Source organism: Bufo bufo, chromosome 1 (genome assembly GCF_905171765.1).
Source record: "Bufo bufo chromosome 1, aBufBuf1.1, whole genome shotgun sequence".
Lineage (NCBI taxonomy): Eukaryota > Metazoa > Chordata > Amphibia > Anura > Bufonidae > Bufo > Bufo bufo.
This window is the reverse complement of record NC_053389.1, coordinates 440,007,707-440,023,941: the sequence shown is the minus strand read 5'-3', so window position 1 is coordinate 440,023,941 and position 16,235 is coordinate 440,007,707. Positions and strand designations below refer to the sequence as shown.

At 41.7% G+C, this 16,235-nt stretch overlaps 1 protein-coding gene across 1 annotated transcript in view; it reads left to right on the top strand.

Annotated features, from left to right (window-relative positions):
* Positions 1-16,235, top strand: part of LOC120978841 (sodium-coupled monocarboxylate transporter 1-like) — a 98,622-nt gene that overhangs the window by 22,976 nt on the left and 59,411 nt on the right. Inside the window, 7 exon segments of the mRNA XM_040407218.1 lie at positions 1,831-1,881; positions 1,883-1,897; positions 10,074-10,125; positions 11,062-11,129; positions 11,526-11,680; positions 11,963-12,018; positions 12,021-12,102. Of these exon segments, the coding sequence (XP_040263152.1) occupies positions 1,831-1,881; positions 1,883-1,897; positions 10,074-10,125; positions 11,062-11,129; positions 11,526-11,680; positions 11,963-12,018; positions 12,021-12,102 (479 nt within the window).

Below are 16,235 nucleotides of genomic sequence, written 5' to 3'. Positions count from 1 at the left end.
ACATTAGGGCCCCTAAATTGCCAGGGCAGTATAACTACCCCACAATTGACCCCATTTTCGAAAGAAGACACCCCAAGGTATTCCTTGAGGGGCATGGCGAGTTCCTAGAATTTTTTATTTTTTGTCACAAGTTAGTGGAATATGAGACTTTGTAAGGGAAAAAAAAAATCATAATGTTCCGCTAACTTGTGACAAAAAATAAAAAGTTCTATGAACTCACTATGCCCATCAGCGAATACCTTAGGGTGTCTACTTTCCGAAATGGGGTCATTTGTGGAGTGTTTGTACTGTTTGGGCATTGTAGAACCCCAGGAAACATGACAGGTGCTCAGAAAGTCAGAGCTGCTTCAAAAAGCGGAAATTCACATTTTTGTACCATAGTTTGTAAACGCTATAACTTTTACCCAAACCATTTTTTTTTTTTTACCCAAACATTTTTTTTTTTATCAAAGACATGTAGAACAATACATTTAGAGAAAAATGTATATATGGCTGTTGTTTTTTTTGCAAAATTTTACAACTGAATGTGAAAAATGTCATTTTTTTGCAAAAAAATTGTTAAATTTCGATTAATAACAAAAAAAGTAAAAATGTCAGCAGCAATGAAATACCACCAAATGAAAGCTCTATTAGTGAGAAGAAAAGGAGGCAAAATTCATTTGGGTGGTAAGTTGCATGACCGAGCAATAAACGGTGAAAGTAGTGTAGGTCAGAAGTGTAAAAAGTGGCCTGGTCATTAAGGGTGTTTAAGCTAGGGGGGCTGAGGTGGTTAATAGGCATACTGATAACATATACAGTAAATGCTATTACTGCTCGGGAATTAACCAGGGAGATTTATCAAACTGGTGTAAAATAGAACTGGCTTAGTTGCCCATAGCAACCAATCAGATTCCACCTTTCATTTTCCAAAGGAGCTGTGAAAAATAAAACATGGATTCTAATTTGGGTGCTAAGGGCAACTAAGCCAGTTCTACTTTACACCAGTTTGATAGGGTGGGTTCACACTAGCGTTAGGGATTCCATTATGGCTTTCTGTAATAATCATGTTATAACGGAATGCCCAGACAGAATGCAAAACGAAAGGCATTCCGTTTGCTTTCCGTCCTAATAGAAGTCTATGGGAAAGCATAATGGATCCGTCTGGGTCCCGTTATGCAAGACTGAATCAAAGTCCTGTTGACTGGTCTTTGTTTTCCGTCTTGCATAACGGGACCCAGACTGATCCGTTTTGATTCCTATAGACTTCTATTAGGACGGAAAGCAAACTGAATGCCTTTTAAAGGCTTCCGTTTTGCATTCCGTCATAATACAAGTCTATGGGCAGAAGAACGGATCCGTCCTTCCGTCTTATGGATTCCGTTATTTTCCGTTATAACGGAAAGCCATAACGGTGTCCCTAACACTAGTGTGAACACACCCTTAATCTCCCCTAACATGCTGACTTCTAAGTAACAAGTGGATGTAAGATTTCCTTGTAATGTTATCTCTGGAAATATATTGATTATTAATGAATCCTAAGTAGATGGTAAAGTGTACCCCGATGGTTAAAGATTGCAGAAGTTCCTGAAGAGTCTGGTTAATATTTTCCTTCTGGTAACTATAAACTATTAAACTGGTAACTATAAAAAATGAACACAGCTACTATTAACATTTGTGTGACTACAGCCATGCTATATACTTATTTATAATCACAGCTGGTGTCTATATATATATATATATTATATATATATAGTATATTACTTGCCTGTAAAATCTAAATCAGGACACAATTTGTACAAATTCAATATATCCAATGTAATATATACCTCATTTATTCATTATTTTTCACAGTACCTTGAGCTCAGATTTAACAAGTATGTACGACTGATTGGCACAGTGTTGTTTCATTATCCAAACGGTAAGATATAATCCTTTTTTACCTTTTTATAGGTAAATTTATATTGTTCTGCAAAGGTTTTGTTACTATAAATTATAACGGGAGCAAAAGCTATTACAGTTTTTATAACATACGTAGTATGATATAGCACAGCACAGTATTTTACAGTATCCCTGTAATCATAATAACCCCTGCAATATAGTGAACACGTTATTTATGGTGAATGATGATAACATAATTACCTGACAACGGCTCTCAGCTCCGGCACCCACACGCCGGGAGAGAACTCGCTGCTGGGGTCGCCGTCCCCTAGCAAACAGAGCGCAATGCGTGTGTGCGCGGGGGGATATTAGCAGCAGGATGAATGGCAGCCGAGCTACTTGTTACTGTGCAGTTTGTATCCTGTCCTATGGAGTGTCGAGTCCATGGACTATCAGGTTATGATCCAGGGTCTCGGCACTCAGTTTAAATCCCCTCCTGGCCATACACCATTGATAGTCTTTGAACTCACTGTCTGTGTTCTTGGTTCTGGTTCTGTACTTATTTGGATTGCTTGTGTTTCTGACCCTGGCTTTTAACTCTGACCACTCTCTGTCTCTTGTTTAGCACTGCGTAGCCTGTCTGCTTCTGATCCATTTACATATGACTCTGGTAGTTTTTTTTTGTATCTTTTTCCATCTCTCAATTTATTTACCGTAGGAACAGTTTGACCAGTTGTGGTCTTGCTATCTAGGGCTTGTACTGCAAGTAGTCTTGGTAACCACGGGCGAATCTAGAGTTCCCTCGGTCAGGAGGGGAACGTAGAGACAAAAGAAAAGGTGTGGGGGGGCGCACAATAGGGTAGTATGTTCAGTACAAACTTATTGTTTAGCAAGTAGAGGTGCTCACCTTTTTAGGTTGTACAATAATAGACACAACTCTATTGTAGGTATGTAGGTATATAATGACTTTCGGATCCGTGAATGCAGCCGCTCCGAAGAGGTATCTTTGGGATCGGAGGCCCCAATCCCCCCAAGGATGCTTGTAGCAAAAGAGGTTTCTGATCAGGCACAAAATCACAGGCTCCAATACGTCTCTTATAGGTGAATCTTCTTTAATTACTAAAAAGTTAAAGATGTGTAGAACAACGCGTTTCGGGGCTCAAAGTGTCCCCTTCATCAGGTTAACAGTAGTCACAATAACTAATAGTAGATACAGGTATATATAGAGGAAAAAAAACCGCCAAAAAAAAGGTTACCTGAGAGCTGCCCACAGATGGGTGGGCTCTAGCCCCAGGTAAAATGTCACAAATAAGAATACAGCTTTCAACTTATAAAATCCAATTTTTTTATTGTCAGATTGTACCAGTGAAAGTGATTCCCCAGACGACTGGGGAATCACTTTCACTGGTACATCTGACAATAAATAAACAGAGTTTCTCGATTTGGAAAATCTTATTCAGGATAGCAAAATAAAATACACGCACCATATTTTAAAAAGGTCGATAGCAATAGCTATCTAGACTTCAAGAGCACACATTATAGGAAATGGAAGACGAACATCCCCTTCAGTTAATTCAAACGACTTCTACCAACAGTGCGATACTCTGGCCTCCAGGTTCACCCAAAAGGTTATCCCCCAATATTAATTCTGGCGCAAGAGAAAAGGCCACAGAACTCCCCCAAGATGAATGTTTGATCCCAGTGTCTAAAAAGAAGAAAGAGATTAATAATGGGAAATACTGTTGCAATTTTATCACTACTTATAACCCAAAATCATTTGTCGATAAAAGCGGTTTTAGAAAAACATTGGCACATTCTAAAAAGAGACCTATATCCTAAATCAAATCATCCAGACTCCCAAAACTCCCGTACAAAAGAGCGCGTACCCTCAAAAACATTCTTTGCACCCCAGTAAACTGAATCCTGTTTCATACCATATTGAGAATCACGATACCACTGTCCCAAAGGCAGCTTCAAGTGCGGACACACAAGATGTCTATGCTGCTCCAGTATATGCCAAACATCTATTTTTTTACAGCCGAGTGAGTGGGGAGTCATTCCCCATTTTGAGCAGCCTAAACTGTGAAACCAGCCACGTCATATATCTCTTAGAGTGTCCGTGCCATCTACAGTATGTGGGGCGCACGATCAAACACTGCGGAACAGACTGAATACACATAGATCAAATATTAAGAAAAAAATACTTGGGAAACACAGTGTATCCAGACAAGCTGCGGAACATCATGAGGGTAGTTCAGCCCGATTTAAGGTGACCCCAATTGAACAAATTCCAAGTCACCTACATAAAGACACCCAGCACATTTGACGTAGGGAAATGTACTGGATCTTCAAGTTGAATAGTTTGCATCCATACGGCCTTAACAAAGCTTTTGAGATCAACTTATAGAATGTCCTGGACTAGCATTGTATATATATAATTTTATGCATTTTTATACATATTATATAAATTTGATCATATTCCCCCCCATGGTTTTTAGATAAATTATTATCAACCAATTATTTTTACTTATCATTTTATTCAGTATTAGTGAGGGCACATTAATTAATAATTTAATTATTTATTTTTCATATCTATTATGACACCATTCATTACTAATAATAATCATTATTATGTCTTATTATTACTATTATTATTATATCATTATATTATGTATTATCATTATTGTTATTATATCATATATTTTATGTATATGCCGTTTTCACTTTTTTATGGATATGTGTACATCAGTATATGTATCTATTAGGGGTTGCACGAAATTCGGCAGCCGAAAATATCGGCCGAAAATTGCACCTAATCCACTTCGCCGATATTGTACATATTGGCCGAAAATATGGGGTGTGGGAATTGTCACCCACCATCTGCGGGCGGGGCGCCGGGCGGGCGGTTTACTTTGTCACTGCATCTTTATTTTACCTTACAATCGTGGGCTCCAGAACTAACAACTCTGCAGGCAGAGCGGAGGGCGGCGTAACGTCACTTACTCACGTGTCGCGCCCTGCTCCGCCTCCTTCATTCATAAAGTGGGCGGAGATGCCGTGCATCACGTGAGTAAGTGACGTTACGCCGCCCTCCCGCTCTGCCTGCAGAGTTCTTACTGGAGCGTGACGATTGTAAGGTAAAATAAAGATGCAGTGAGTGATGCTGTGAGCAGCAGGGCCGGGGCTGTTATGGGTAGGGGGATCGGTCTATGGCACTGCTATGGGGAGGGGGGATCTGTGCACTGTTAAGGGGAAAGGGATCTGTGCACTGTTATGGGGAAAGGGATCTGTGCACTGTTATGGTGAAAGGGATCTGTGCACTGTTATGGGGAAAGGGATCTGTGCACTGTTATGCCCATAACAGTGCACATATCCCCTTTCCATAACAGCGCCACCCACAGATCCCCCTCTCCATAACAGCGCCACCCACAGATCCGCCTCTCCATAACAGCGCCACCCACAGATCCCCCTCTCCATAACAGCGCCACCCACAGATCCCCCTCTCCATAACAGCGCCACCCACAGATCCCCCTCTCCATAACAGCGCCACCCACAGATCCCCTCTCCATAACAGCGCCACCCACAGATCCCCCTCTCCATAACAGCGCCACCCACAGATCCCCCCCCCCATAACAGCGCCACCCACAGATCCCCCTCTCCATAACAGCGCCACCCACAGATCCCCCTCTCCATAACAGCGCCACCCACAGATCCCCCTCTCCATAGCGCCACCACAGATCCCCTCTCCATAACAGCGCCAACCCACAGATCCCCCCTCTCCATAACAGCGCCACCCCACAGATGAATTTCATTCATGAAAAAGAATTATTAATAAAATCATTTAAAAAAAAGTATTTTAAAAGTATTTGGGCAAAAAGGCAGTTTCGGTTTCGGTTTCGGTTTTCGGTCAAGGGCATCCTGAATTTTCGGTTTCGGACCAGAATTTTCATTTCGGTGCACCCCTAGTATCTATATGTTTATATGCTCTCATATTTAATTATTTGTACTCTATAGGTACACATAGTGCTCCATGTTTATGAGCCCTTTTAGCTTCAATGCGCATATGTATTCACCATTTTATTTCTTATTCTGTATAAGTATATCTATATTTAGATTTAGATTTATATCCATCCACCTAACATATGTACCCCCTTATATCCACTGCCATTCCTGTCCACATTACCATATAGTGCTCAGTACGTCTGTTCCAGGGACACTGGGCTCCGTTCAAACTACAGAGCAGCGTCTCTGTAGTCATAGAAACTGGCCATGTGATCGCGAGTCTTGCGATCACATGACCAGCCGCCCAGAGAGGAAACATAGGGGAACAGAGCGCATGCGCCGAGCGCTGAACTTGGTAGCCAGCCTGCCGCAATCACATGACCGCACTGTAGCCGGTCATGTGATTTAGTTTATCGATCTTAGTTCACCAATATATAGCACACAATCGCCTATTTATTATCTGTATTATTCCACCTATGCACCACCAGCAACAATTAACAATACATATACTGAGTTTTATTAGTTGAAAAGCTGTATTCTTATTTGTGACATTTTCCCTGGGGCTAGCCCCTCCATCTGTGGGCAGCTCTCAGGTAACCCGTTTTTTTTGGCAGTTTTTTTCCTCTATATATACCTGTATCTACTATTAGTTATTGTGACTACTGTTAACCTGATGAAGAGGACAATTTGAGCCCCGAAACGCGGTGTTCTACACATCTTTACTTTTTATGTAATTAAAGAAGATTCACCTATAAGAGACGTATTGGAGCCTGTGATTTTGCGCCTGATCAGAAACCTCTTTTTCTACTTGTACTGCAAGTAGGCAGGGAAAGCGTGCTGGGTTCTGGCCTTAGGGCTCACCGTCCTTGCCTGTCTCTACCTACAGTTTGTTACAGGTGATTAGTAAATGGCACATATTTTTCCTCTTCATTTCAGTAATATACAGTTTAATATAATATCTGTGAAAAAAATAGCTTTTTAAGAATGGGAAATTCTTTTGTTCGGAGTGATTACTAATGAGGATGCCAGGCACCCCTGACTGCAGTACTGCCCTAATGGCGGCCATGTACATGGTGATCTCGACCATTAGAAAAGATCAGTGTGTAGCAGTTCAACCAATAAACTGAATGAGGTTCCAGAGCTACTCAAAAGTTACCATGACCCCAGAATCGCCAAACTTCCAACACTCCTCGGCCAAGCATGTATGAGTACTGAATGGAGAGAGGAGGAAAGAGGTGCTGGCAGAGGTATCTTCCTGTGAATAAAAGGATCAGGCAGTTGAAATCCAACGCGCCTGACACTTATGTCCTTTGATATCATCTGGAGAGTCGGGAGGCCACCATGCATATTAATTTCTTAAGCCTGCAGAAATCTGCGCGTTCAGCCCAAACATATCTAATGGGTATGACGAGCTGTAGACTAGACAGTCTAAAATGTGCAGATTTAACGCAGTGGCTGATAGTGGAGGATAAATCTGCTGTACCTTTAAACAGTCTAGTCTAAGGTTTCTCCATCTATTAGTTGGCATATTTCTTCCCAGAATTGTAAACTAAAATGTTTGATTTTTTTTTTTGGTGCACATTGTTACATTTTAAGCCACATTTTCTACAGTAGGACACACCCTTTAAAGCTAAGTCATGCCTCCAAGTTGAAATAAGTGCCTAAAAGACTTGAATAAATGAAGTGCAAAGCATGTATGCCATAATTTTGGCACAAATTACTTCAGAATATGGGTGTGTTTTGATTAGTAAATCATCCCAGTGTGCTTGTGGAGTTGCACCATATTTATCATACCATGTGTGCCAATTTGACAAATGCTGCTCAATTTGTGACCTTTTTCAGCAACTTATAAATACTATGGACTGGTGCAAGTCAAGAATGCAAAGTATTAGCAAACTTGCTTAAAGGGGATGTCTTACTTCAGCAAATGGCATTTATCATGTAGAGAAAGATTAATACAAGCCATTTACTAATATGTTGTTATTATCCATATTATCTCATTTGCTGGCTTGATAATTTTTTCCATCACATCATATACTGCTCGTTTTCATGCTTACGGCTTGTATTAACTTGTCTACATAAAAAAATGTTATTTACTGAAATGACACAACCCCATCATATTTAGGTACTGTGAAATGTAAAATTGTGTTGAAAAGTGGAATTTTCATTAAGAATGGCAAGAACCTTGTTTATTACAAGATAATGGAAAATAGTCCTAGTTTGGAATATCTATGGTATATATTGGGGAAGCTTAAAGAATTCTAAATATATTTCAAAGGAAGAAGTGCACTATACAGTTGGAGGATGGGTATAAGTTCCTGTGCAGCTGTGTCTAGTTTAAAGTAAGCACTAGATGATGGTGATGAAACTTGTGATGACCTTAAACTACTGCTTCCCCACATGTGACATCTAGAAAAGCAGGGGGTTGTCTCACTTGAGAAAATGCGATTTATCAAGTACATAAAGTTTAATATAATCTACTTACTAATGTATATTCATTGTTCATATTGCCTCCTCTGCTTGTTTGAATACATTTTTCAGACCATTATAAAATGCGTGTTTCTAGGTGTTCTTGCCACTGCTGCAATCCAGCTGTGGAGGCTGTGCTGCTTATTACAGGAACAAGAGCTGTCCTCTCTGATGGCTGGGATTGCAGGAGCGCACAGAGGCGCCACCTCGTATCTGCGCCACTTGCTTGTGAAGAACAGCTCTATGTGCAGTTGCCTTGAAGCTGTTATACACAGTTACAGCTCTAAGAGACAGATCTCTGGGAGAAAATTCTTGTCAGCAGGGACAGATCCAGGAAAAACGTTCTAATCGCAGGGACAGAAGCATTTCAGGTCCATGGCTTGCTCAAAATAGCTCTGGACCTGTAATACAAATTGTCAGTGCCAGCTGTCATCTTGATGCTTCAGGGCTGGTCTGCAACTGAGCTAAAGTGCGTGACAGAGTGATCTCAGCTGACCCCTGATAACATTGCGTTCAGTGCGTTCCTGAACATCGTTAACAAGCTTTCGTATGCTCGTTAGTGATAATCTGCCTGTGCAAAGATGCCGCTGGTAATTTCATCTTTCATGGTGTCACCTAAATCAAAGTTTGACTGCAGTAGATCTTGCTGTCTAAACAGCACTCAGCTGCCGGCAAAACAATGATTTGTATGGGGACGAGCGACAGCATTAGACATCGCTTCTCTCCATACTATGGAAGAAGAATTGCTGCATGTAATAGCAGTGGTCTCCTTCACTGACAAGCAGGTGCGTGCCGGGAAGAACTCATCCTTCCCAACAATCGTCTGCCCAATTGAGCAGTGTAAAAGGGACCTTTAGACACTGTTATCTCCATATTCAAATATAGAGATAACAGTGTGTACTTTGAAAGCTGCCCATAACAATCCTTAAAAAATTCTTCACATGGAGCTGACGTGCAAAGGCTGACATTATTCACCAGTGTCTGCCCACCGTATGTAAGAGTCATCAAAAGACGGTGGCAGTTCATGAAAACTCGGTTGAGTATATGGCTTTATTACACTGGAGATTTGCTTTTAAAGGGTTTTTTCCAACAGATTTTTACTGATGACCTATCCACTGGATAGGTCATCAGTATCTGATTGGTGGGGGTCCAATACCCAGGACCCTGTTTGAGAAGGCACGCGGCACTCGCAGTAGCACCATGGCTTTATCCAGCTTTGTTAGGTCAATGTGATGTCTGTTCATCTGTCACATATGGCTAAAGAGGTTTGGTGTACATAAGGCAGAAATCAGGGATTGTTTAGATGTCTAACCTGTCCCTGCTCTTACCCCCTGAATTCTGCCTTATGTACACCAAACCTCTTTAGCCATATCATTGGTTGGCTACCCCGTGTAAACAGTTTTTATCGTTCTATATATTTTTTGTTTCACAATTTTTTTCACTGGTGAATCACGAAGGTGGTATAATTTTATTAGAATAAATTTAGTAAAAGTTACGTTTTAAAGGGTCAACTCTGCTGGAACTCTTTATACTTTATGACCCCTTTATAAATTGTTTATTGACTCAGCTGGACATTTATCATCTGTCACATAGCCTAGGAGCAGCTGAGCTTCAAGTGAATAGGGTTAACCTAAGATAGATACACCACCAGTAATTAAAAACTGATCCTCCTTTAAATTTAGCTAGTTGTTTAGTTTTTTTTAATTTTGTGTTTTCCTCATTTAAAATATTTTGATTTCGCTTAGGTTCTTTACACTGGAATTGTAATTTAAGCTCCAGCTCTGGCGCTGAATCAAGGTAAGAAAGAATGATAGATAAGAGACCAGAATTAAGGAAACTCTGATATCTGTATCTCTAAGCTAATGTTGATAGTGTTCATAAAAGCACTTTATGCCTGGCTTAATAACATTAGCTTGGGGACCTGTTGAATTGTCTTAAAAGAGGCATAGAACTTTCAAGAGCTCTCATGGCCCATTTTTGTGGAGCATGTGCAAGTTGTATTTGACTTTGTTATACATAACTTTATGCTTCATTAAAGGGGTTTGAGATTTTGATATTGATGACCTATCTTCAGTAGGTCATCAATATCAGATTGGTGGGGTTCCGACTCCTGGTTTGAAGAGGCCATGGAAGTCTTTTGAGGCCAGTGATGTCATGTTCTTTGGTCATGTGTCCTAGACGCAGCTACTTTACAGACTTCAAATCGTTTTTTTTACACAATAAAAGCACACAGAGCTATAGGGACTGGGTATTGCGGATGTGCTAGCGGCCACCTAGCAACCCATGTCCTCAGCTTTATACACAAAATCCCGGTGACAGTTTCCCTTTAACTCTTTTGTCCTGCCTGGTCATCTGAAAAAAGGGCTCCTCAGTCTCAAGAGCCCATTTAAGGAAGAATCCAGACAAAATTGATCATGGAGTTAGGTCTAATGCTTGACCTCACTGGGCTGTGTATGAACATTGAGTGAAAAATAAACCCTGTGTCATGCTCTATACCTAATGGGCAGTATATCAGCTGTGTCTGGAGTGTTATTTGGTACAATTTCAAAAACTTTATCAGTAGATTTTACCGTGACTACCAATACTACTATGATGATTTGGGAAAACCATAAACTAGGTTATTATATGTTTTAGATTATATTTAGGAACATGTCTGCATCAGTACTTTTCTCTATAGGCTAACCTTTTGTGTCATCTAATGTTAATAGTATTCAATATCCATATCTATTTCAGTGACTGGGTTTGATTTGTGGGGAGCTGTCGTGGCCACAGGAGTGGTCTGTACCTTCTACTGTACTCTGGTTAGTACCTCTGTCATATTGCTATTCTTCTATAATATACAGTTACACTTTCATGTATTTTCCTTTCATGTGTTGTTTTTCTAATATTTGGGTTAATCTGACAAACAGAATATGGCAAAAAAGTGGCAAAATATTGACTTGTATGTTTGTAGAACCAGATCATAGCAGAGCAAACCCCCTGTTGCATCAAATTGACACCAAACACTACAAGATATAACAAGGATATTCTTAGATTTCTTATTAATATCCGCTAATTACTCAACAGTTATTTTTTTAACCATAGACATATTTTGTAGATTTTGGCCATATTGACCTATGAACAATGACATAATCTACTGTTGGTTTAGTTCAGACTTACCAAGGCAGGTACTTAAACTATTTTGTGATTTGTTACAGGGTGGTCTTAAGGCAGTTGTATGGACAGATGTATTCCAGGTTGGGATTATGGTTGCAGGATTTTCATCTGTAATTATTCGAGCTGTGGTTGTCCAAGGTGGGATTGGCCCCATTTTGAATGACTCATATTATGGAGACAGGCTAAATTTCTGGGAGTAAGTACATTTTTGAACTGCTTTTTTCTTTACTTTCTTTACTTGATTTCATTGTAACGGGTTTGAAAGCTCAGCAAGCTAAACTGAAAAGCAGGAGTATTTTAGTACATGTAGATTTTTAAATATGAATTAATAGACTTAGTTTTACAAATTTTTGTACTCCAAAGCATTTCTAACAAAATGGATGATAATGGGGACCTAATAAGCATCTTAGTTACAGTGCTTACCATATGCTTCTGATACTAGTATAATATTTTAATCTATACTTTTGATTATCACTAGTTTCAACCCCAATCCACTGCAGCGGCATTCCTTTTGGACAATTGTAATTGGAGGAACCTTACATGGCCTGGTATCTATGGAGTTAATCAGTCACAAGTACAGAGATATATTGCTTGCAAAACCAGATTCCACGCAAAAATGTAAGTAACCCCTTAAAGTGATTTTCCCACAAAAAATATTCTACAGTTTTTCCACCAGCACCTGGATCTAAATACTTTCATACTTGAATGTCATAATTTTTTTTAGCATAGTGTCACGGATGGTGTACAGGAAACAAGACAAAGCAAAAGAATCTATGACTCACTGGATCCAAAACTAAGAACAAAAGGGAGACCCCTGCATAAGACCTGTCACTCTCCCTGACTGCTCAGCCTATGCGAACACCCCAAAGGTGGATGGTCGCATATCCACGTACCTCGACTATCTACCACCTGAACACCCTACAATAGTGAGGGGACACGACCACCGGCTCCCTACACTAGACATGGAGGGAGTCAGGGTCAACTGAGATCCAGCAAACAGAAAATCACAAATAAAAGTACAGCACTTATCTTTGTAGAAGACTGGGCAATAGGAACAGCATGCACACACACTCCAGGAAGTTGTATAAGCCGCACACTATTGCATTATGGGGAGGAATTTAAAGGGATGCAATCAGTCCAAACACATGACAGCTGAGAGAGGCTAACGAGATGAGGAACTGAAGACCAAAACAAAGAAAACTCAAGGAGGAGGTTCTGAAAAGGCTTCTGTCAGAGCTTCTCAGCTGTCTGGTTGTGACAGTACCCCTCCCTCTACGAGTGGACTCCGGACACTCAGAGCCCACCTTCTCAGGATGGGACCTATGGAAAGCCCTGATGAGACGAGTGGCCTTAATGTCCGTCACTGGGACCCACATCCTCTCCTCAGGACCATAACCCTCCCAATGAACGAGGTACTGGAGAGAACCGCGGACAAGACGAGAATCCACAATCCTAGAGACCTGAAATTCAAGATTCCCATCAACCATAATCGGAGGAGGAGGCAAAGGCGAGGGTACAATGGGTGAACATAAGGTTTCAATAAGGACTTATGAAAAACATTATGGATCTTCCAAGTCTGAGGAAGATCAAGACGGTAGGCAACAGGATTGATGACAGACAGGATCTTGTAAGGCCCAATAAACCTAGGACCCAACTTCCAGGAGGGAACCTTCAATTTGATATTCTTGGTAGACAACCACACCAGATCACCAACATTCAGGTCCGGACCAGGCACGCGTCTCTTATCCGCCACACGCTTATATCTCTCACTCATGCTCTTTAGATTATCCTGAATCTTTTGCCAAATAGATGACAAAGACGAGGAGAATCTGTCCTCATCAGGTAAACCAGAAGACCCCTCTCCGAGAAGTCCCAAACTGCGGATGAAACCCATATGCACCAAAAAATGGTGACTTATCAGAGGACTCCCGACGACGGTTATTTAAAGCAAACTCAGCAAGGGACAAAAAAGAACACCAATCCTCCTGATTCTCCGCCACAAAACAGCGCAGATATGTCTCCAGATTCTGATTGACGCGCTCTGTCTGGCCATTCGACTGCGGGTGGAAAGCAGAAGAGAATGACAACCGAACCCCCAAGCGAGAACAGAAAGCCTTCCAGAATCTGGAAACAAACTGCGTGCCCCTATCAGAGACTATGTCTGAAGGAATACCATGCAATTTCACAATGTGATCAATAAATGCCTGCGCCAGCGTCTTAGCATTGGGCAAACCAGGAAAAGGGATGAAATGCACCATTTTGCTAAAACGGTCCACCACCACCAGAATCACAGTCTTCCCCCGAGGAACGAGGCAGGTCCGTTATGAAGTCCATGGACAGATGTGTCCAAGGATGGGAAGGAATGGGTAAGAGAAGGAGAGGACCTGATGGCCGTGAATGAGGGACTTTGGCACGAGCGCAAGTCTCGCAGTCTGCCACAAAACCCTCAAACCGACTTACGAAGCGCAGGCCACCAGAATCTCTGAGCGATGAGATCCAGTGTGGCTCTTGCCCCCGGGTGCCCAGCAAGGACCGTATCGTGGTGTTCCTTAAAAATCTTGTGTCTCAAAGCGAGAGGCACAAACAACCTCCCAGGAGGACAAAGATCAGGAGCCTCCGACTGGGCTGCCTGCACCTCTGCCTCCAATTCAGGAAAAAGAGCAGAGACCACCACACCTTCAGCCAAAAATGGGACCCGGGTCTTCAAATTCCCACCTCCCCGGAAAACAACGTGACAGGGCATCTGCCTTCACATTCTTAACCCCAGGGCGGAACGTGACAACAAAATTAAACCTTGAAAGAACAAAGACCATCTGGCCTGTCTCGGGTTCGACGCTTGGCTGAGTCCAAGTAGGCCAGATTTTTATGGTCAGTAAACACGGTAATAGGGTTGTCTGGCTCCCTCTAGCCAATGGCGCCATTCCTCAAAAGCCAACTTGATGGCCAACAATTCCCTATCTCCCACATCATAATTTCTCTCTGCGGAGGAGAGTTCTTCGAGAAAAAGGCACACGGTCGCCATTTGGCAGGAGAGGAACCCTGAGACAAGACCGCACCCACACCTACCTCTGAAGCATCAACCTCAACTATAAGGGTAAAGAAATATCAGGTTGTACCAGGATGGAGCGGAAGCAAAACTCTCCTTGATATTAGAAAAGGCCTTACGCGCCTCTACCGACCAGGCAGAAAAATCTACCCCCTTTCTGGTCATATCAGTGAGTGGTTTAACAACAGAGGAATAATTCAAAATAAACTTCCTGTAATAATTGGCAAAGCCCAAAAAAACGCATCAGCGCCTTCTGATTCTCAGGAAGCTCCCACTCAAGCACAGCGCGGACCTTCTCGGGGTCCATGCGAAAACCAGAAGCGGAGAGAAGAAACCCCAGAAATTGAACCTCTGGAACCGCAAACACACATTTTTCCAGTTTCGCGTATAATTATTCTCCCGCAGGATGAGCAAGACCTGACGTAAGTGTTCCTTATGAGTTTTGAAATCAGGAGAAAAAATCAAAATGTCATCCAAATACACTAATACAAATTTTTTCCATTAAATGATAAAAAATGCTGTTCACGAAATGCTGAAAAACGGCTGGGGCATTCATCAAACCCAAAAGGCATAACCAAATTCTCAAAATGGCCCTCAGGGTATTGAAGGCCGTCTTCCATTCGTCTCCTTCTCTGACCCTGACCAAGTTGTATGCCCCTCTTAGGTCTAATTTGGAAAAGACTTTAGCACCAACAACCTGGTTAAACAGGTCCGGGATCAGAGGAAGCGGATAAGGGTCACGAATAGTGATACTGTTCAGCTCCCTGAAATCCAGGACAAGGTCTTAAAGAACCATCTTTCTTCTTAACAAAGAAAAAACCAGCGGCAACAGGTGACTTCGAGGGTCGTATGTGTCCTTTTCTCAGACTCTCAGAGATATAAGCACGCATAGCGACCCTCTCAGGTTGGGAAAGATTGTATAAATGAGATTTAGGCAGCTTGGCGCCCGGGATGAGATTAATAGGGCAATTGTACTCCCTGTGCGGGGGCAAATCCTGAACTCCACTCTCAGAGAAGACATCCGAAAATTCAGAGAGGAAAGGTGGTACAGTCTTAGTAGAAACCTCAGAAACAGATGTCGTGAGGCAATTCTCTCTGCAAAAGTCACTCCAACCATTTATTTGCCTAGCTTGCCAATCAATGGTGGGGTTATGTTTAGTGAGCCAGGGTAGCCCCAACACTAGAGGAGTAGGCAAACCGCTAAGGACGAAACATGACACATCTTCAACATGAGTATCACTCACAATTAAACGGATATTGTGAACTATGCCCTTTAAGGATTTCTGAGAAAGTGGAGCGGAATCAATAGCAAAAACAGGAATATCCTTTCCCAAAGTGCATACCTGGAAACCATGAGTTATTGCAAATTGATTATCAATGAGATTGACAGCTGCTCCACTATCCACAAAAACCTCACAAAAATGCTCTTGCTCTCTAGCGCCACCCTAGCAGGCAGGACAAAACGGGAACTACAGGCAAACGGAAAACCTTCAATTTCCGCCTCAACCCTGCCAATAGTAACAGACGGAACATTTTTAAAAGATTTTTTTCCTTTTTGTTTCTTTATTACTCCCAGAAAACTGCCTGTATCTCCTAGAGGGACAAACATTTGCCAAATGATTTATACCTCCACAACAAAAACAAACCCTCCATGCGGGCTGAATCTTCTATTGTCAGAGGCAATCAACCCCAGCTGCATGGGCTC